This window comes from Procambarus clarkii, chromosome 26 (genome assembly GCF_040958095.1).
Source record: "Procambarus clarkii isolate CNS0578487 chromosome 26, FALCON_Pclarkii_2.0, whole genome shotgun sequence".
Taxonomy (NCBI): domain Eukaryota; kingdom Metazoa; phylum Arthropoda; class Malacostraca; order Decapoda; family Cambaridae; genus Procambarus; species Procambarus clarkii.
In genome coordinates, this window is record NC_091175.1 from 7,524,267 (window position 1) to 7,544,861 (window position 20,595).

At 43.9% G+C, this 20,595-nt stretch overlaps 2 protein-coding genes across 2 annotated transcripts; one reads left to right on the forward strand and one right to left on the reverse strand.

The window, feature by feature from the left end:
- Positions 1-4,946: 4,946 nt before the first annotated feature.
- LOC123756731 (leucine zipper transcription factor-like protein 1) lies at positions 4,947-13,731 on the reverse strand. The gene is made up of 7 exons (XM_045740013.2): positions 13,618-13,731; positions 12,748-12,872; positions 11,038-11,232; positions 10,117-10,318; positions 9,344-9,463; positions 8,875-9,021; positions 4,947-7,934 (listed from the first exon to the last, which is right to left on the reverse strand). Exons 1-7 carry the CDS (start codon positions 13,618-13,620, stop codon positions 7,794-7,796), a joined length of 933 nt encoding a protein of 310 aa, XP_045595969.2. The 5' UTR covers positions 13,621-13,731; the 3' UTR covers positions 4,947-7,793.
- Positions 13,732-15,701: 1,970 nt separating this feature from the next.
- Positions 15,702-20,445, forward strand: Prp31 (pre-mRNA processing factor 31). The gene is made up of 2 exons (XM_045740016.2): positions 15,702-16,927; positions 19,416-20,445. The coding sequence occupies exons 1-2, from the start codon at positions 15,771-15,773 to the stop codon at positions 19,756-19,758; spliced, it is 1,500 nt and encodes a 499-aa protein (XP_045595972.2). The 5' UTR covers positions 15,702-15,770; the 3' UTR covers positions 19,759-20,445.
- The last annotated feature ends 150 nt before the right edge of the window (positions 20,446-20,595 follow it).

The window sequence follows — 20,595 nt, forward strand, 5'->3', positions numbered from 1 at the left end:
ACTATTCTGCTACATGAATTCTTGTACGAATCTGGCCTGAAAGTTATGGATGGAGGCGGCTTCCACAACTTCTTTCGGTACGTTCCACCTGTTGACCACCCGTACAGGGACGTAAGATTATGTCCTTACATTTCCTCGACATATTTACTGTTTCAGCTTCCACTTATGTCCATCCATCCTACTTTCTCACATATTAAAAAAGCTGTTCATGTCCACCTTGTCTTTTTTTTTCTTAGTATCCTTTATGCTGTGGTCATGTCCCACTTCTTTATTTTGTCTTTTGGGGTTATGAGATCTAGTTCAGTGGATCTGTCCTCATAGCCCTCTTAGCTCTGACACCATTGCAAAGTCTATTGTAACGTATATATCTCTTGTCCCTGTGTTGCTTCACCTGTGTTGCTGTGGGGCAGGGAGGAAGTTTTGCAACAGATGAGTCTTCTTCGTGAATACTGCTGCTCCTAAAGGATCACTTACTCACACCTTGCCCCAGACGTCGTGAGTGAGTCTCTGGTTCCTATGAGGACTCATCTTGCTCGAGAGAAAAATCCAGTCAAAAAATCCTTCGTCAAAGTTATTTATTTTCCAAGGTTTTGACAGGACGCTACATGGGCAGGATCACAGGAGGAGATGACTCGCGAAGACAGACTGATGATAGCGACTCTGCCTCGCCGGGCAGGAGATAATAGGAAGATGATGTTGGCCATTTCTCTGAAGCCGGAGACTTGCTTCTTCGGACGGATCTCTCTCTCTCTCTCTCTCTCTCTCTCTCTCTCTCTCTCTCTCTCTCTCTCTCTCTCTCTCTCTCTCTCACTCTCTCACTCTCTCACTCTCTCACTCTCTCACTCATAACAGCTCTTCTTTGGCCCCGGCCACCCAACTCACAGGATCTGAGGAGCTACGAGGAAAGCAACATCATATTCTAAAGAATTTTTTCAACTTGATAAAACAACATTTTTGGAAAAAACTGGAAAATTAAAATCAAGTTCAGATCATTTAAATGTAATGAAAAGGAGACGGGCATCATGATGAGTCCTCCACATTGCACTAGGGAAGAACTATAGTCATCATACCCAAAGTGAACATAACAGCCCAGTGTTACCATCATCGAGTTAATAGCACTCGCAGAGGAAGTGCTGAAAATGTTGTAACTTGTAAACTTATAAACAAATGGTATCGTGAGCTTCACGATACCATTGCTTTCGTCCAGGTGAGAACCCCGATGACCTGGTTGGATAACCAGGTGTCCGAAGTAGACACCTGCCGCTCTACCCCCCGCTCTCTGGGGACAGAAGATAGCCTAGTGAGTCCTCAGAGATGCTGCGAGGTCCCTGTGTTCTGGGGCTGGTGTATACAGGGGTTAAGCGCTGACATCATCACGAGGGAAAGTGAGTACAGAGCCCACAGTAAAGAGAGCAGTGACGGAGTGTCACCGGTGGAGCTCCACCAGGCTCTGCCCTTTGTCATCCTCCGTGACTGTATCCACGGGGAGTTTCAAATATTGTCTTCCTTAGGCTCCTTGCTTCTGGCAAGGAGCCATCCAAGAGATGGCTCCTTTCATTGTCTCTGGTAATTTCAACGTCCTCCGGTTACGCTTGGTTTGATACTCTCCACTTAGTTCACACACTGAACCTTGCTCTCTTGTGAAGACCTGGAACCTATTTTTTTTTAGAGTTCCTGCGCATTTCTTCCTTGTTCTACATGTATGTTCTTCTTTATCATCCGTTTTATCACCCATTCCTTTACTGCTTCTTGCCTTTTGATGTGACCTGGTTTGAGTCTGCGTTGAAACTGTTACATCGTTTTCTCTCTTCATCGAAATTATTCCTCTGTTTTTCTTCTCATTCTCATATATTAACCTCTGACTTTCTCGTGCAGAGATCAAAATAAGGACTCAAAGAAAGTCTTCAGCCCCTACAAAATGGTCATATTCCACCCTATAAATAGCACACAAGTAAATATAACAATGCCCTACGGACGGCCTGTGCTATCAGTAAAATAAGTAAAAATTTAGAAAATGTATTTGTCCCCCCTCGCTGAGACCATCTTCACCAGAGAGAGCGCAAACTGAGGGGGGACAATTCTGTATGTGGAGCAGTCCCCCGGTAGCTGCTGGGGGCGACGGCCCCGGACCACTGCCGGCTGGTGAAGCCAGAGGTTGATACCCGGAGATTGATTGGCATTATAAACCCTGCATGAGGGGCGTAGTGAATGGTGTTTGGAGGGGTAACGTGGGGCGCTGAGGGAGCATAGTGAGTGTGATATTGGGAGACACTGCGGTGAGTTGGGGGAATGTGAGACGGGGCGTGGAGAGTGTGTGAGAACGAGACTGAGTGTGAGTGTAAGAGAGTGAGAGCGTAGGCTGAGAGTAGGAGGTGTGACCGAGGAGGATTCACGGGGGAGGTCGGGGGGTGAGAGTGGTGGTGTTTACACATTCACTCCAGCAGGGCCAGCGGCTTGTCAGCCAGCAGGCGACCCACCCAACACCGCCGCTCCACGCCTCCCTCTGAATTATAACGTGGGTCCACTTTAATAGGGGTAAAACACAATAGAAAAAACTCACATTACTCCCTTATAATTGAGCCCCTCGGAAGAAAGATCCCGCTTCTCAAGTACCCAGGCAAGTTTACCAGTGCCCCGGTGTACTGATCACATGCCCTGTGTTTACCTGAATTTACCTGATCTTCCTGTGAGACGAGAAACTTTTAGTATCCCATAGTTAGCCCCCTTGACACAGTACTCGCCTAGTTGTACTCGCATAGTTGTGCTTGCGGGGGTTGAGCTTTGTCTCTTTAGTCCCGCCTCTCAACTGTCAATCAACTGGTGTACAGGTTCCTGAGCCTACTGGGCTCTATCATATCTACATTTGAAACTGTGTATGGAGTCAGCCTCCACCACATCACTGCCTAATGCATTCCATTTACTAACTACTCTGACACTGAAAAAATTCTTTCTAACGTCTCTGTGGCTCATCTGGGTACTAAGTTTCCACCTGTGGCCCCTTGTTCGTGTTCAATCCGTGCTGGAGAGTTTGTCTTTGTCCACCCTGTCAGTTCCTCTGAGAATTTTGTAGGTGGTTATCATAGCTTCCCTTACTCTTCTGTTTTCCAAGGACGTGAAGTTCAGCTCCTTTAGCCTTTCCTCATAGCTCATACCTCTCAGTTCCGGGACGAGTCTGGTGGCATCCCGCTGAATCTTTTATAACTTTGTCTTGTGTTTAACTAGGTATGGACTCCAGGCTGAAGCTGCGTATTCCAAGATTGGTCTGACATAAGTGGTATACAGGGTCCTGAACGATTCCTTACACAAGTTTCTAAAGGCAGTTCTTATGTTGGCCTCTTCTTGGCCCACAGTGTGACCCCCCTTCTGGGATTATGGACCGGAGCAGCTGCCTAGGACCTCCTGGTGTGAGGGGCAAGTTCCAAACAGACCAGCCCCCCGGGGGTGGGAAAGTGGCGCTCGGCCGCGTGATCGGAAATGATTTTACGAACTTGTTAGGGGTCAAGAGAGGCGATGACCCCTTCCCAAGGGGCACCTCTTAAATGAAGCCACACTACACCACCACTCGGGGGTCACACTACACCACAGGAAAGAGGAGGGCCTTTTAATATTTGTGCAATTGCATGTGTGCCTTGGTTGCTAACCCCAGCGTGTGAGCAACCCAGGCCGCCACGACTGGAAATTAAACCCTAATGGAGGCTGCTGGAGGGTCAAAGGTCACCCCTCTCGTGCTGTGTTGGATCATGGAAGGTCAAGGCAAGTGTTTCTGTGACGTGAAAGGTTGCCGGCGGGTCGGCGGTCAGTGCCACTGTATTAGGACACTGAAGGTGAATATTGATGTGCTTGAGTCATGGACACTCCCAGTCAGGTCAAGGAAGGTCACCCTGAGTACACTTGGCTGTTTGCTTGTCTTATTCAGCGTACACGAACAGAGGAAATATTTGATGTGAAAGACACTGATTAATACAAGGTAAACAAGACCAGGACCTGGGATATGAGGGCAAGGAGATGAGGTATGTGGACAAGGAGATGAGGTATGAGGACTAGGAACTTGGGTATGAGAACAAGGAGCTGGTGTATGAGAACAAGGAGCTGGTGTATGAGAAAAATGAGCTGGGATATGAGGACAAGGAGCCGGTGTATGAGGACAAGGAGCCGGTGTATGAGGACAAGGAGCTGGTGTATGATGACAAGAAGCTGGGGTATGATGACAAGGAGCTGTGGGGTATTAAGCGAGAGTGAAGGAACGGTGCCTAGCTATTATATTCACCAGCCTCACCAAACTTTGCAGGGTGATTGGTGGTTGTTGGGGGATGGTCATAGGACATTCCGGGTCAGGGTCAATCCCCCTACCCCCTCCCCCCTTCCTCCCCATTCATATCAACAGCTAACATTGAAAAGTTCCGGACTCCATCCTCACTAAGCTTCATCCTACATGTTATTTCCAACATGATGATTGATCGTTGGAAACGTTGACTTTATACACGCCGAGATGGGGTACCCGGCGATGCCCGGGGTCATGGTGGTGGTTACGGTGATGATGACTGTGTAATGAAGGCGGTTACGGTGATGATGACTGTGTAATGAAGGTGGTTACGGTGATGAGGATGACAGTGTGGAGTGTACACTGTAACAGTGACGAACGTCGTGTGCAGTGTAAATATTGTCCAGGACCTCACCATATTTTCACAGCATATATATATATATATATATATATATATATATATATATATATATATATATATATATATATATATATATATATATATATATATATATATATATATATATATATATATATGTATATATATATATATTATATATGTAGTATATTTTGGTAGCAGTCTTTCTTGTAAACATATGTTGTTAAATATGACCGAAAAAGTAAGATTAATAATTGAGCTTTAAAGAATCTTGAGCTTTATGAAGGCACTAAAGAAACTCGTATGTGACTGGGAGGTTGTTATATTATGTATAGTAAAGAGAGCTATAATTATTAATACAAAAATATGCCTGTAGCGCTTACAATATACACAAGTGTGTGTCACGAAGTAGCGATGCTCACAGAGAACGGAGGCGATGAACCTATAACTCATCAATACAATTCATGATGCAGTGCTTATATAATATATATTTATATACGTCAACTATTGCTCGAGCTATGCTCGTCCAAGCTGACGTGGCCCTTCACCTATTCGTACACTCCGTTGTTAGTTAGTTTAGTTCATTTATTATGCACCCCATACCCATGTTGTGGGCGGTAGTGGAAAGGGTTACAGAGGCACATAATGGGCTCAGGGACTGAACCCCACAATTCATTTAGCTAAGCAAGTTACAATCTTGGTGAACTAGTTTCAAAATTCAGTATAAGTCGTCACATCAACAATAGGTTCGAAATCGACCACATCTAAAGTTTCTAAATTTAGCAACTGACATATGTGGAGAGCTAGTGTCACAATTGATATGTTTATCCTGCACACCGCCCCCCCATCCAGTGGGCAGCGGTGGATAGGTTACAATCACTTAGTTACTACCTACAGTTAGTAAACTGGGGATATTTGGTTAAAATTTCTGGTAGCAGATCATTTTGAATGAAATATTTACACATCGCTGGAACATTGGTTATAGAATTGTCTCTAAATTCACGTATCTTTTCGCACTCCATCACATAGTGACGGAGGATGTGCGAATAATTTTGTTGACACAGTTTACATTTGGTCAGGTCTACATCAGCAGATAATGAGAATTCCCAGAGATACTTGTAACCGAGTCTAAGCCGAGCAGTAGTAACATCTAGAAGTCTGCTGATTTTATTGGATGAACTCCGTTGTTGATTACAAAGTGCGAAAAAAAGCAGTTTTAACACCACCTTACTACTCAACAATGGTAAAACTTGACGGCAAAGAGCAGCAAGTTGAAATAGCAGCTGGAACATTGAGCTATAAAGTCCCCATGCAAAGGTTTCTTTAGCGGGGAGACATCTCCCGTCACGCAGGGTGAAGTCTCACCTCCACAGATCTCCAGTATCATCTATTGATACTGGTAATGGCTCAAAAGGGCCACCACTTACGAGCTATTCGTGCCCGTGCCACCTTTTGGGTGACTTAATCTTCATCAATCAATCATCTTTAGCGATCTCCCACGGGCCTAAACGTCTCTGCTCTCGGCCTCAACGGCATGCTTTTCTCCACACAGTTGGTGTAGTTTGGTGGTCACCTAAAGCCTATCAACCTCTGGAGAGGTATTAAAGCCACCACAATATCGTATTGACCAACCACCAAATACACTTTAACCATGAACATAGTTCACGACTAAAGTATACTCTCAGTGTATATACGCCGAGGCCGCGGAGTACACCTTTCGGAGCATTATATATATAATATATAAGAGATATAATGAAAGAGAGAACCACTGAGAGTTTCACACACTACGGACACCTTCTAGGAGGATCGTAGAGAGAAACAAACACACAAACTCGAACTAAATATTCACGCATAAACTAAATTGGAGAAGGTTCAGAGGTTTGCCACCAGACTAGTGCCCGAGCTGAGGGGCATGAGCTATGAGGAGAAACTACGAGAATTAAACCTCACATCGCTGGAAGACAGGAGAGTTAAGGGGAGGGGACATGATCACCACATACAAGATTCTCAAGGGAATTGCTAGGGTAGACAAAGACCGTTTATTTACCACAAAGGGCACACGCACTAGGGGACACAGGTGGAAACTGAGTGCCCAAATGAGCCATAACGACATTAGAAAGATTTTTTTAGAGCCAGAGTAGTTAATAAATTGAATATATTAGGAAGTAATGTGGTGGAGGCTGACTCTATAAACAGTTTTAATTGTAGATCAGATAGAGCCCAGTAGGCTCAGGAACCTGTACACCTGTTGATTGACAGTTGAGAGGCGGGACCAAAGAGCCGAAAATCAACCCCCGCAAGCACAACTAGGTGAGTATAGGATCGAAACCAAGTACAAATATCAACCAAATATAACGAGGAGAAGCACAGCAACACCAGCCATAAAGAGGAGAAGCACAGCAACACCAGCCATAAAGAGGAGAAGCACAGCAACACCAGCCATAAAGAGGAGAAGCACAGCAACACCAGCCATAAAGAGGAGAAGCACAGCAACACCAGCCATAAAGAGGAGAAGCACAGAGCAACATCAGCCATAAAGAGGAGAAGCACAGCAACACCAGCCATAAAGAGGAGAAGCACAGCAACACCAGCCATAAAGAGGAGAAGCACAGCAACACCAGCCATAAAGAGGAGAAGCACAGAGCAACATCAGCCATGAAGAGGAGAAGCACAGCAACACCAGCCATAAAGAGGAGAAGCACAGCAACACCAGCCATAAAGAGGAGAAGCACAGCAACACCAGCCATAAAGAGGAGAAGCACAGCAACACCAGCCATAAAGAGGAGAAGCACAGCAACACCAGCCATAAAGAGGAGAAGCACAGAGCAACATCAGCCATGAAGAGGAGAAGCACAGCAACACCACCCATAAAGAGAAGAAGCACAGAGCAACATCAGCCATGAAGCAGTGCGCCATAGTGAGGTCTGACTAACTAGGGGAAGGTAGTGTGTGACAGGCCTAGTGCTCTCCCCTAGAGTAACGCAAAGTTACCGGACTACTGAGGACCTTCAGACGTTACAAATTCTGTCCGTCATTCGCATGTAATCGAAATTTGCCGTGTTATAATGACTGATATGCTTTCGAGATGTTTGTTTCCTGAGGAAGCAGCAATATGCCTCCACTCCCTCACTCTCCTCCTCACTTCACTCTCTCTCAGTCCTCGGTAACGTCTTCGGAACCAGGCTCATAAACTTCTAACTTTTTCCTCATGGATTTGATCTGTTCGTTCTTCTTGTTCAGCATCTTCTTCATGTTCTGATAGGCTCCGGTCTGGGAGAACTTCCTCTCCAGTTCCTGTTGGCAGACGAAATAAAATTGTGGTAATGTGTTCTCACAGACATAATAACATAGGATAATACCCCACACACTTGTGTATTTGTGAAATTTATGTAAGGAATTTACACCAAGTCTTTCGCACTCTCCTGAGTGTGAAGGTCTGAGTGTGTGGTTAGGACCAGACTTACATCTCGACGTCTAATGATCATAGCCCGTGCTACTGGCAACTCTTTGTTCCCTGTAGCTGAATCTAAAACAGCAACAACATGACGCCTCCTTTGTTTTTTGCTCACCTAGCTGTTTCAGGAGAGTTAGTCAGGTGGTGTGGGTTTCATTTTAAGGATAATCAGTTAAGGCGAAACCGCGAATGGCTCATTAAATCAGCTATGTTTCATTGGATCTGTAAACCCACTTACTTGGATAACTGTGGTAAAAACTAAGACCTAGTAGGTGGCCTAGGGGGACCTCGATAATCCTAAGTTACAGGCTTCCTGTCCCCGATAACGGGAATTATGTCCTTATTGGGTGCAGACACGGCCTAAGGTCGCTAAGGAAGTTGTAAGATCATGTAAGAGGTGCTTCAGAGGGACTGATATCTACAAATTTCGTAATGTTTCGGGTCATGAAAATAAAATACGAGAATAGAGAGAGGGGAGGGAGGATGAATATAAAAAACCTACTCGTGATATTCCCGCAGCCAATGAGAACACAGCAGTCAGATAGTTTACTTCCAAGACATTACAAGGGGCGAGTGGCTGGGGTGCTCTCACGACTAGGCGTCGTACAGCCTGGCCAGGAAATAGGTCGTACTCGTGTACCAATAAGAAAACGAGGACAACCTGATCGTTTACTTAATGTCTGCTGTTATAACTACAGCTGGGCACCTTGTATCATTATGGTGGCACAGCTGGTATCTTTGACCAACTGTACCAACCAGCTGCTGACCTACCCATCTTACCTTCTCTGCCAGCTGCAGCTGCGCCTTGACCTGCAGCAGGCTTTGCCTGGAGAGGGTGAGGTCAGTGGCCAGCTGGTCGTGTGAGGTATCCTTCACCACCTCCTGCGTCGCCAGCTGTAGCCTCATCTTCTCCACCTCCTCCACTAGCTGCAACAGACAGGAGTACAATGGGCCGGTAAACTAGGAAAACATTCATGGTAACAGAGTATTGAACAGGGTGTGGAGGGTAGGGGGTGTGACGCTAAGGAGGGGGTTGTCACGTGGACAGGCTGTGGCTGTGACGCTAACGAGTGTGTCACGTGGACAGGCTGTGGCTGTGACGCTAACGAGTGTGTCAGGTGGACAGGCTGTGACGCCAGGTGACGATAGGGAGCAGGACAATGCTATACTGGGGGGAGGGAGAAAGACAACCCCTCCTCCGGGCAGCCATATAAATATACCCCGAGTGTATATATAATGATGTGAGTACCTCGGTGAAGTCATCAGTGGTGGGCCTGCTGGCTACCGCCTGCTTCAGTCTGTTGAGCTCCTCGCGCGCCTCCTGCAGGTTCAGGCTCATCTCTGTCCTCCCCTTCGTCGCCTCCGTCGCCTGTCAACAACGCGGGTGCAATAAACAAACTGTTTATAAGGTGTTAGAGGATCTTCGCCCCTTGTGACACAGGCTGCTTGTGAGAGGTTTGTTGTCATTAAATTTGACTTCTAAAATAGAAAAGGACATTGTTCAGTTAGCTTAAGAAACAAACTAACGGAATATATAATGTATATTGCAACCTGGTTTCACATATATAATACAATTCAAAAGCTTGCTGAGCTCCTCGGGGGGGCCGGGCGCATGACCACGATGGAGCAGGCATTTCCTCTCTGAATCACAACACAAAGGCGCTGAGACAAGAAGTTTGTCGCTCTGTTGTTTTTAGTTACACCAACAGTTTAACGCCCAGCTAATTCATGAACCTTATTGCTTATTTGCCCCACGAGCCAAGGGTTTCCTAGCCGATCCAAACACAGGTGCATCAGTGTACAGGTACTCTGTATTTGATGGTTTTCTCTGTTTCCCTAAAAAAAGCAGCGCCGCTTCCCTCCATTTGCACTGTACCGAAGACAAGGTGCTGGCCAGTGTGGAAGCACATGTGTACTCCCACACCACCAGCTTGTCATAGTTCTACGGAAGCATGCTGACCCCATCTGGATCCTCACACACTCATCCCTTACAACCACACTCAAACACCCAGGGCATCTTACCCTGGTCTCTGCTTGCTTCAACTTCACCGTCAGTTCGTCGTTGTGTCGTGAGAGTCTCTGTATCTCCGCCTGCAGGAGGCCCACGGGTCCCTCGCCCTCCGTGAGCGGCGCCAGGGTCCTCCTCTTGGGCGACGGCAGCTCCATGCTGGGACGGTGCTGAAGTTCTTGGTCCTCAAACTTCTTTATCTCGTCCAGAAGTTCCCTGCAGGAGGGAGAGAGGGCAGGTCTTAGGGAGCTTCGAGTAGGAAGGTGTTGTGATGTGGATGGATATGAATTTATAACTGGTTGACTGTTATTATGCCCAAGTCCCCCACCTTCTCTTCTCCCTCTTGGGAGAGAACGAAACAAAAAAGCATCGCTGAACTAAAGAGAGGTAATGAGAAAAAAAGAAGAATTGCATAAGAAACATGAGAGAGCGCGCCGCCATTCCACGCCTTGCGAACTATTTCATCCGGGTTCGAGCCCTGGGCTGGTAGGATAGACTTGGCGTAAATCTTTAGCTGTTAGTCCGGTTCGCCCAGCAGTAACTGGAGATCTGGTTGTAAACCAACTGGCGGGCCATGTTCCAGGAAAAAAACTAGCAGAGTAAGACTTGAGATATGACAAGGAAAAGTTCTGGTAAGATGAGCCAAAAGTCTTCACCTGTGTTCTATAGTCTCAGTGGCGTAGCGTCCCCCCCCCCCCCCCGTCTGTAAGAACATTGGATAAACCAAGGCGATGAGTGTCAACAACGTAGCTGAAGATATTACTAAACCACACGCCAGAAGATAAGACGACGACTTTTTGGTCCGTTCTGGATCATTATCAAGTCGAATCTGATAATGGAATCGACTTGATAATGGTCCAGGACGGACCGAAACGCCGTCGTCTCCTCATCTTCTGGTGAGTGGTCTGGTCTTCATTGGAGACATCCTCACTCACTGGTTCTCTAGATCGGAAGTGTCGACGGAGAGGCCTAGGTGCCACTTCTGGGCCTGCGTGAAGAGCTTGGCCAGGAGGAGGGAGGTGGTGTGGGAGGCGTGGATGAGCTCCGTCTCCACCTCCGCTCTCACCACGTCCGCCAGGGCGTCCAGCATCTCCGTCACCTCCTCCGACGTGTACGTCTCCTCCGCCAGTCTGCGGGAGCCAGGCCGATGGTCACAGTCATCAACTAACTCATCTAATTGTGGCCCCTTAAAATGTGATGATTATATACATATTAAATACAAATATATGAGAGAATCTAAACCCCTCAGTCACGATTATTTTTAACTCATAAATATGGTAACTACTTCTTAAGGGGGGGGGGGGGGCTCACACCAAAAAATACAAGTTGATCAATTTCAATCAAACTTTAATTGGTAGTTATAGATGAAATGGGCTTCAACTGGTCCAAGTCTCAGCATCGTAGCATAAATAGGAAGGGAGAAAAATAAAAAACCTATTATTCAACAAATTTTGAACACTTTTCAAAATGCTTGGACAAAAACAAGTTTCAACTAAAATCATTTCTATGACACTCGGCTATCACATTAGCATATAATAAAGGATTTCTATAAGGAATTTGATTAAAAAAATTGTTTGGTGCAATAATACAATTTTTCAAAGTTTTCCCCCCAGAAATATGCAACAAACTGATGTTTATAAATATTTATAAAATCAATAAATAAACATAGGAATAAAGTGTGTTATAGATATTGTGGCAGCAGTTTGACCAGACCACACACTAGAAGGTGTGGTCTGGTGTCTGTCAGTGTCAGACCACGGAGCAAAATTGAAACAGGAATTTCCTTAAGTACTTTCGTATATTAATACATCTTCAGAATTAATATACGAAAGTACTTAAGGAAATTCCTGTTTCAATTTTCCTCCGTGGTCTGACACTGTCACATTCTTAATCACGTGTTTATTTTCGTGATATACACACATATAATATACAGCAATGTCATAAAGAATTTCTTGACAAACCGGAAAGCGTAATGTTTGTAGAATAACACACACACAACACATGACCAAACACGAGGTACAAATTGGGTAAGTTTAGATTCAGAAAAGACCTGCATGAACAGTGATTTACAAATATAGTTGATTTATGGAACAAATGACCACATGATAGACGTAGGATCACTGGAGTGGAGGCTAGAGACGTCTCCGTGTGTCAATCTTGTTTGAGTGGATATGAATACTGATCTGCCTCGTATGGACCATTATGCCCTCACGCAGTGTCACTTGTTTTAGCTTCAGCTACTCAGAACAAAAGGTTGCAAGTAGCACGGACTATGGTGAGCCCGTAGTGGACTAACCTGGCACAGGAGCGGGGCTGTCACTGTTTTACCGTTAGTTACTCGGCTTTCAGTTTTCTTTATGGGATTTTGTTATTATTCCTGGTGCCCTTCTCAGTGCCCCTGACGCCCTACCTGGTGTCCCTGGTGGCCTTCCTGGTGCCCCTGGCGGGCTACCTGGTGCCCCTGGCGGCCTACCTGGAGCCCCCCTGGTGCCCCTGGCGGCCTACCTGGAGCCCCCCTGGTGCCCCTGGCGGTCTACCTGGAGCCCCCCCCTGGTGCCCCTGGCGGCCTACCTGGAGCCCCCCTGGTGCCCCTGGCGGCCAACCTGGAGCCCCCCTGGCGCCCTAACTGGTAGGTGTGATCATACCTGGAATCCTTAACATCCTGGAAGCAGGCGTCGACGGAGCGGAGGCGGTGGGCCCTCTGGTACCGAGTGAAGCGCAGGTAGCCCGACATGCAGGTCCGGTGCTCCTCACTCAGGCCGAGCTCACTCTACACACCATGAAACAGTCACAATAATATTTATTATTGCAGTTCGCACATGTTATCTGCATACTATTCTTGCTGCCTTTTATTAAATGATGCATAACAATTACTATGACAAACCCCCTTATGGACTATATTGGTGGAACTACTGACTCTCCCCAGAATACAACCCCCACAACAGTTGCCTAACCCCAGGGGAGTACCTATTTACTGATAAGCGAACAGAGGCATTAGGTGAAAGGAAACGTGCCCAACCATTTCCGTATCGCCTAGAAATCGAATCGGAGATCCCCGATTGTGCGTTGAAAACGAAGCCGATTGCATTACAAGATATTAAAAAAAAAATCTATGTGTTAGTTTTAACACTTAGCATGCGTTGCGTGTAATTATATGCACCTTGTATAGATAATATTAGTCACTAAAATTAATGTATAAATTGTATCATATCCCATGTATTTTTTTTTTGTGCCTAAATAAATTTGATCATATCGGTGTGTTTACACTGAGCAATGGGCGATGGTTCACGGTGAGCCTATGGACGGGTGATACCCCCACCGACCCCTGCTGGTATCATCAACCCGTATACATTGATGTTGGGAGACATCGCTGACATTCTATAATCATCAAATTACATAGTGATGTATACAAATATTAGCACAAGCTATTATGTCTCCACAAATTAACGCCGGGTACAAGCTGTTTTCCCGAAAGGAATATGACTCTTGTTATAACATAAATATATTATATTTACCATTTTTGTCCCACAATATCTGCAAAAAAACAATAGGGAAGGTTCCAATATACAGCACACACACACACAGCACACTGGCAGCCAGCGACCTCCGCTGTACAACAACTGTTGCTGGCGGCGTTGCTAGGTTACCATCACAACAAACCTCACCATGGCTGCCAGACGGTTCAAACTGGAATTTTATATTTCCTTTCAATAGTTCAGAATGATATAACCTCGGGTACTTGACTGCTAAATTATCATACTCTCGGCCAGGTGTCAGGATTATAGTATATATATTTACCGAGTGTGACATTTTTCTTGGATTTCACATAGCATCAGAATTAAAAATTCACAAGCGATCCTTTGAGAATATGACTGATATTTATCGTAATATTTTGCTGTAATATCTGTACATAAAAGTATTTGTTCAGGATCTGGAGAATACTAGTCTGATGACTAAAAAAATTGACTAACTTAAATTTGTTAGGATTGAGTTAACTAAAGAATATACCTTCAAAGAAGGAATTTACTATAACCATGGATTGCTTAAAGACGACCTGAGAAGCAAACCCAGTCTGTAAATCTGAGACAAAGTGAAGTCTACAGAAGCTATGCCATCTATCATCGTACTATTATGCAAGAAGAACCACATGTCAATGGATCATCCAATAAAATCAGCAGATTTATAGATGTTACGATTGCCCGACTTAGACTCGGCTATAAGTATCTCTGGGAATTTTCATTACCTGCTGATGTCGACCTGACTAAATGTACATTGTGCCCACAGAATTATTCATTAACCCTCCGTCGCTATGTGATGGAGTAGTAGAGTAGTTATACCTTGTTTGGGCGTGAACCCACTCTTTGACTTGGGGCCTGAACCCCATTTTTTGGGGGGGACTCTTGGGACCTTCCGACCCACTCTTTGCAATGGCCTTGCGGCTCTGTGTGTCTGCTTTGCGGCTATTTTCCTCGTGCTGTGCCTTGCGGCGTTTATGGAAAATGCTAGTATACTTGGGATATATGCAACATTTGACCATTCCCCAGGATGTCACTCACAACAGTCGACTGGGCGGGTATAAGAAGGTATCCCCATACGTCTCGGGGACGCTAAGTCCTGAAATCATCTCAAGATAATCTCAAGTTAGTCTCACTCTGCCTGGGATTAACGGACCGAAGAGACAAAGGAGTTTAGAGACAGCTCTATAACAGATGTTCAATATGTAAATATTTCTTTCAAAATTATCTACTACCAGAAATTGTAGCCAATTATCTTCTGTTTGTTAACTGCCCGAAACGCTTTGCGTAATAGTGGCTTTAGGCATTGTATGTACTAGCCCTAACTATAAATCCATCACTCTTTGTAAAATCTCTTGTATGTATGTACCTTACCTAAATAAACATTTGATTTGATTTGATTTGAGCTGTAATTAATGCATGTATAGGTGATTGTAACCTCTCTACCATCACCCATTGGACGGGTGATGGTGGTAATGCATGATAGGCAAACCAAATTATTTATCTGATTTTACCTGAGGGCCACCATCTCTCTATAGTGGCCTCGACGCGGATAGGAAGCCAGCAAATATAAATTGCTTGTCTTTAAGATTGTTGTGGTGCAGTTCTTGTCAGAGTTTAAGTCCAGAACGTAGACCACTGTATCTTTTTTGTATCCCTTTAATTTTGTATGATGTAATGTCCTTGGACGTTATAGTTTATAGTAAAAATATTATTACCTACAGGACATTTTATGAAATCAAGCAAATTGTTTATTTAATTACTAGATGGGGGTATGAGGCTGTGGTCTCTCTCTAGTATCTCCCCCCCACTCCTCGGCTCTCAAGTCATCTTCAAAAGTTGGGTTAGACTAGTCTCAAATGTCTGGCCTCCTATTTCGAGTTTAGTTTAGTTAGTTTAGTTCATTTATTATGTACCCCATACCCATCTTGTGGGCGGTAGTGGAAAGGGTTACAGAGGCACATAATGGGCTCAGGGACTGAACCCCACAATTCATTTAGCTAAGCAAGACAAACTTTTTTTTTCTTTAGATTGCGTATTTTGAAGTTATGGTTCGTGTTGGCGAATAATCTGGCCGGGAGGGACAATCCGCGGGCACCGCTGACGAACGCTCACAGTTGTGTTTACAACAACAACGTTGCAGCAAGACGACCATGTCCCTCGCGGACGAGCTTCTCAATGATTTCGAGGATGGCGAGGAGGATGAACTGCTCTCCAACGAGATACAAAACAGAGATCCTGAAAATGGAAAGAACGGAATTGGGGACGCCATGGAAGTGGACTTCAAGGTGCCACTGGCCGTCAAGCCCGGCTTGAGGTCAGTAAGGCAAGTTGCGAGACTCTGGGATTCAGACAAACTCAAGGAGATTAAGCAACATATTGAAAAATATGCCTCAAAACCGAGGAAGTCTGAAGATTTACAGGGTCCGGTTGAAGCTGACCCAGAGTACAAGTTGATTGTTGAAGCCAATAATATTAATGTAGATATTGATGACGAAATTGGTACCATTCATAAATTTGTTAAGGAAAAGTATGCTGTAAGATTCCCAGAGCTTGAGTCACTTGTGGTAAATTCTTTAGAATATCTTAATGCAGTGAGAGAGTTGGGTAATGATGTAGACAAGGTGAAAAACAGTGAAGCATTAGCCCAGATTCTAACTCAGGCCACCATCATGGTGGTGAGTGTCACAGCGTCCACCACACAGGGAACGCTTCTCACAAATGAAGAGCTCGCTGCCATTGAGGAAGCATGTAAAATGGCCCAAGATTTAAATGCATTTAAAATTAGAATTCTTGATTATGTTGAGAGTAGAATGAGCTTCATTGCCCCAAATCTTTCTTGCATTGTTGGTGCATCAACAGCAGCCAAGTTGATGGGAGTAGCTGGTGGACTCACCAATCTTGCAAAACTCCCTGCAAGCAATGTTTTGCTGGTTGGTAAGCAAAAGAAAACTATGATTGGAATGGCACAATCCTCCATGTTGCCTCACACTGGATTCATTTACTATTGTAGTATTGTTCAGGAAACTCCTCCAGACCTTCGTGCAAAAGCTGCTCGTATTGTCGCAGCAAAAGCAACCTTGGCAGCAAGAGTGGATAGTATGCATGGCAGCCCATGTGGGGCAGAAGGATTGCGCCTTAGAGAAGAAGTAGAAAAAAAGCTTGATAAATTGCAAGAGCCTCCACCAGTTAAAGCAATCAAACCATTGCCACAGCCTATTGATGCTCCAGGAAAGAAGCGTGGAGGCCGTCGGGTTTTGAAGATGAAGGAACGTATGGCAGTCACTGATTTGCGCAAAGCTCAAAACAGGTAAGTTCAGTTATACATGAGACCTAGTGGTGTTCTAATCTTTCTGAAAGTCATATTTCCTTTGCACATTTTACCTGCAGCTTCAATTAAATAAGACACAGATGTGTTTGCACTTCAAAAGCTTAAGATTTTGGTTAATGTGTGCCTTATTTTGTTTCTGGAACATGGATGTTGCCTCTTTCTGTCTCAGTTTAGCTTTCGTAAGTGTCAAAGCATGATGATGATGATGATGTTTTAGATTCAGCTGCTTGGAACAAAATGTTTCAAGTAGCATGGGCTATGATGAGCCATAATCGACTTATCTGGCACAGGAGCAGGGCTGTAACTTGTCAAAGCATGACTTATGTCTTAATGGATTTGGAGGTTTACATTTGTAGTGCTTTTTATATGAATACCTATGATTGTAGAATTTCTATGAATGTTAGTGTTATTTGTTCTTTTGCTATCCAGAGCTTATGTGCAGAAACCAATGTCCCATCATTACAAGATCACCATAGTTGGCATTACCTTTGGTACTTTGTTCGGTCCTTATAACACTCCCATTCCTGGTTGTGCTGTACTTTGACTATTGCCCCCTATGTAAACCCTGTTCCCTCTTGATCTCTTAATTACCTTATCTTAATTCATGAATAGCCCATTTGCAGGATTCTCTCAGTAATCCATTCTTAGCTGAGACAGAAACAAAATTTAATAACTTTCATCTGATGCCTATATTCACCTAGCAGTAAAAAGGTACCTAGAAGTTAAACAACTGTTATGGGCTGCATCCTGGAAAGGTATGTGTGTTAGAAATATGTGTAGCAGATATGATAGATAAAAAATAGGTTGGGAAGTCAGTATATTAGACAACTGATGATTATACAGGTGGAGTCCAAGAGCTAACATTTTGATTCTGCAGGCAAAATAGTAAGTATTGTTCCTATCTAGATCCCATTGAAAGTCCCACTTGTAAAGTTTTATAAAGCCCTGACACTGGTGCTCTCTAGTGGAATATTGTTGCACAATGACAGCCCTTTCAAAGCTGGAGAAATTGCTGACCTGGAGAGTGTGCAGAGATCCTTTCGAATCCACTCAGTAAAACATCTAAACTATTGGGATCGACTAAAATGCCTGAATCTGTATTCTCTTGAGCGCAGGTGGGAGAGATACATAATAATTTACATGTGGAAAATAATAGAAGGGATGGTCCCAAACTTGCAACTTGCACACAAAAATAACATCACATGAGACCAGAAGGCATGGCAGGATGTGCACAATACCCCCATTGAAAAACAGGGGTGCAATAGGTACTCAGAGAGAGAATTCTATCAACATCAGAGGCCCAAGACTGTTCAACACGCTTCCACTACACATAAGGGGCAGAACTGGCCAATCCCCTCGCAGTGTTCAAGAAAAAACTTGATAAACACCTCCAAAGGATACCTGATCAACCAGGCTGTGATTCATACGCCAGGCTGCAAGCAGCCGCATCCAACAGCCTGGTTGACCAGTCCAGCAACAAGGAGGCCTGGGCGATGACCGGGCCGCGGGGTCGCTAAGCCCCAAAACCAACACAAGGTATACACCAGGTCTACACAGTGAAGGCTTATACCCCCTTTTAATAATAATAATAATTCATTGTGTCGGGGGACAGGCAGCAAGAGTGTATTCATACATGTTAGGCTTATATCAAGGTCATCCCTAAGGTCAATTTACTGACCCTGCCCAGGATGCAACCCCACAACAATCCTGAGTACAGTACCTACTTACTGCTAGGTGAACAGGTGATGTGCCCAACCATTTCTGTCCCAACCAGGATTTGAACCTGGAATTCTCAACTGTGAGTCGAGAACTAATCCAACTGTATTACCAGGACCCTATTTATGAAAAGCCTTTTTCTTTAACATTTGCATTGCCATTCCCACACTATTGCTCTTTTCATATAGAGGTCAAAGTCTGCCAATTGTGTTGGTTATAATGTCCAAACATACATCTGCAGCCATGTTATTGTGACTTCATCATCTGCTTGTGTTGGTTACTCCATTATTTTATGTTATACTCTTAATAGTTATCACCCATATAGGTGTTTGATATAATAGGACACAGATGAAGTTTATTTCACCCACAAGATCACAGTAGATGATCTTTCTTTGCATCCTGCTCATAATTCATGACATAGTTTCCTAATTTTTGTATCATTTGTAGCCTAGGCAAGGCCAATGGGGTATAAAATGGTATATACAGTATACCAAACTACAATAATTTGTTTAAAACTGACTTCTACAGAACCAAATATGATTTATTCATCTTATGGAAGGAGACACTACTGTAGTGTGCTTAACCTTCACACATGTGAAAGTATAAAATTTACATATACTGTAGTTACTGTAATAACCTCAAAATTTGTCTTATTAATCTTATTGAATTAACTTATTAATTAGGTATACTTGTCTGGTATAATAAAATCAGAAAATATATTTAAATACTGTATGTATTTTGTTTGGTCTAGAATGAATTTTGGTGAAATAGAAGAAGATGCTTATCAAGATGACCTCGGCTACACTAGAGGAACACTGGGGAAGGGTGGTGCCGGGCGCATTCGCAAGATCACGGTAGATGAGAAGACAAGAGTGCGTCTGTCAAAAACTCTGCAGAAGGAGGTTCAGCGTCAGACATCTTTAGGCGGTCAGACAACAGTAAGAAGACAGGTAGCTGGTACAGCTTCCAGTGTAGCATTTACTCCCCTTCAAGGACTTGAGATAGTTAACCCACAAGCAGCTGAGATCAGCAGTCAAGCTAAAGCCAACAAATACTTCTCAAATGTATTGGGTTTCAAGAATGTGAGCAAATAAGATTACTTGAAGCTTAGGTATAAATATTAAGGCGATGATTACTTATCGAGTATGAGCAACAGAAGTGTTTGGCTGTAAATAGGTATTTCAGGTTGTATATACGACAAACAGTTAACCCTAATCATGACCAATTTGATCTGGCTTTGTTTTATATATAAATGTTAGTCATGCCACCCAATCCTTTGTGTTTATTTGCAGGCATAATCGGAATTAGTTGTTCCAGTCAATTGATGTAAAACACCATGGATATTTTGATTGTGTAATTCAACCTCTCAGTTTTATCATTTTTTCAGTCTGTGGTATGTATATCCTTGACTCATTCCTGTAGGCCAAGATTGGATGGAGTATGCTGTCTCAACTTTATATACACGGTAATATATTTCTCTTGCAAAGTCCTTCCCAGAGGTTAGATACACTGTTCTGTCCACATTTTTTTTTTTGTATCCATCCTTTGTGTCAGGTTTGCATTGTGCAATCCCAGAAAATTTTAAAGTTTTCAATATTCCAATGTTTGAACAGCTATCATAATCTTACACCACATATTTTGTATTCTGTTAGGCAGCAGAACTCATCACTTCAATCATGTCTTAACCATTTGTGAATGTTTACCATACATGAACATACACACGTTGGTACAGACCTTCAATTTGTTGGGAAAAATAAAAAAAATATATATATTTTTCATTATTAGATTATTATTTTGTATGCAAAATGTAAGAAAACCCCCAAAATAAGTGAATATTTATAGTTTCACGTGTCAATGCCTGGTGCTCAACTTTGTTGACGCTTCCTGTTTTATCCCTGAATGTTTCACTGATTGTTTTATCACTTGTTTTT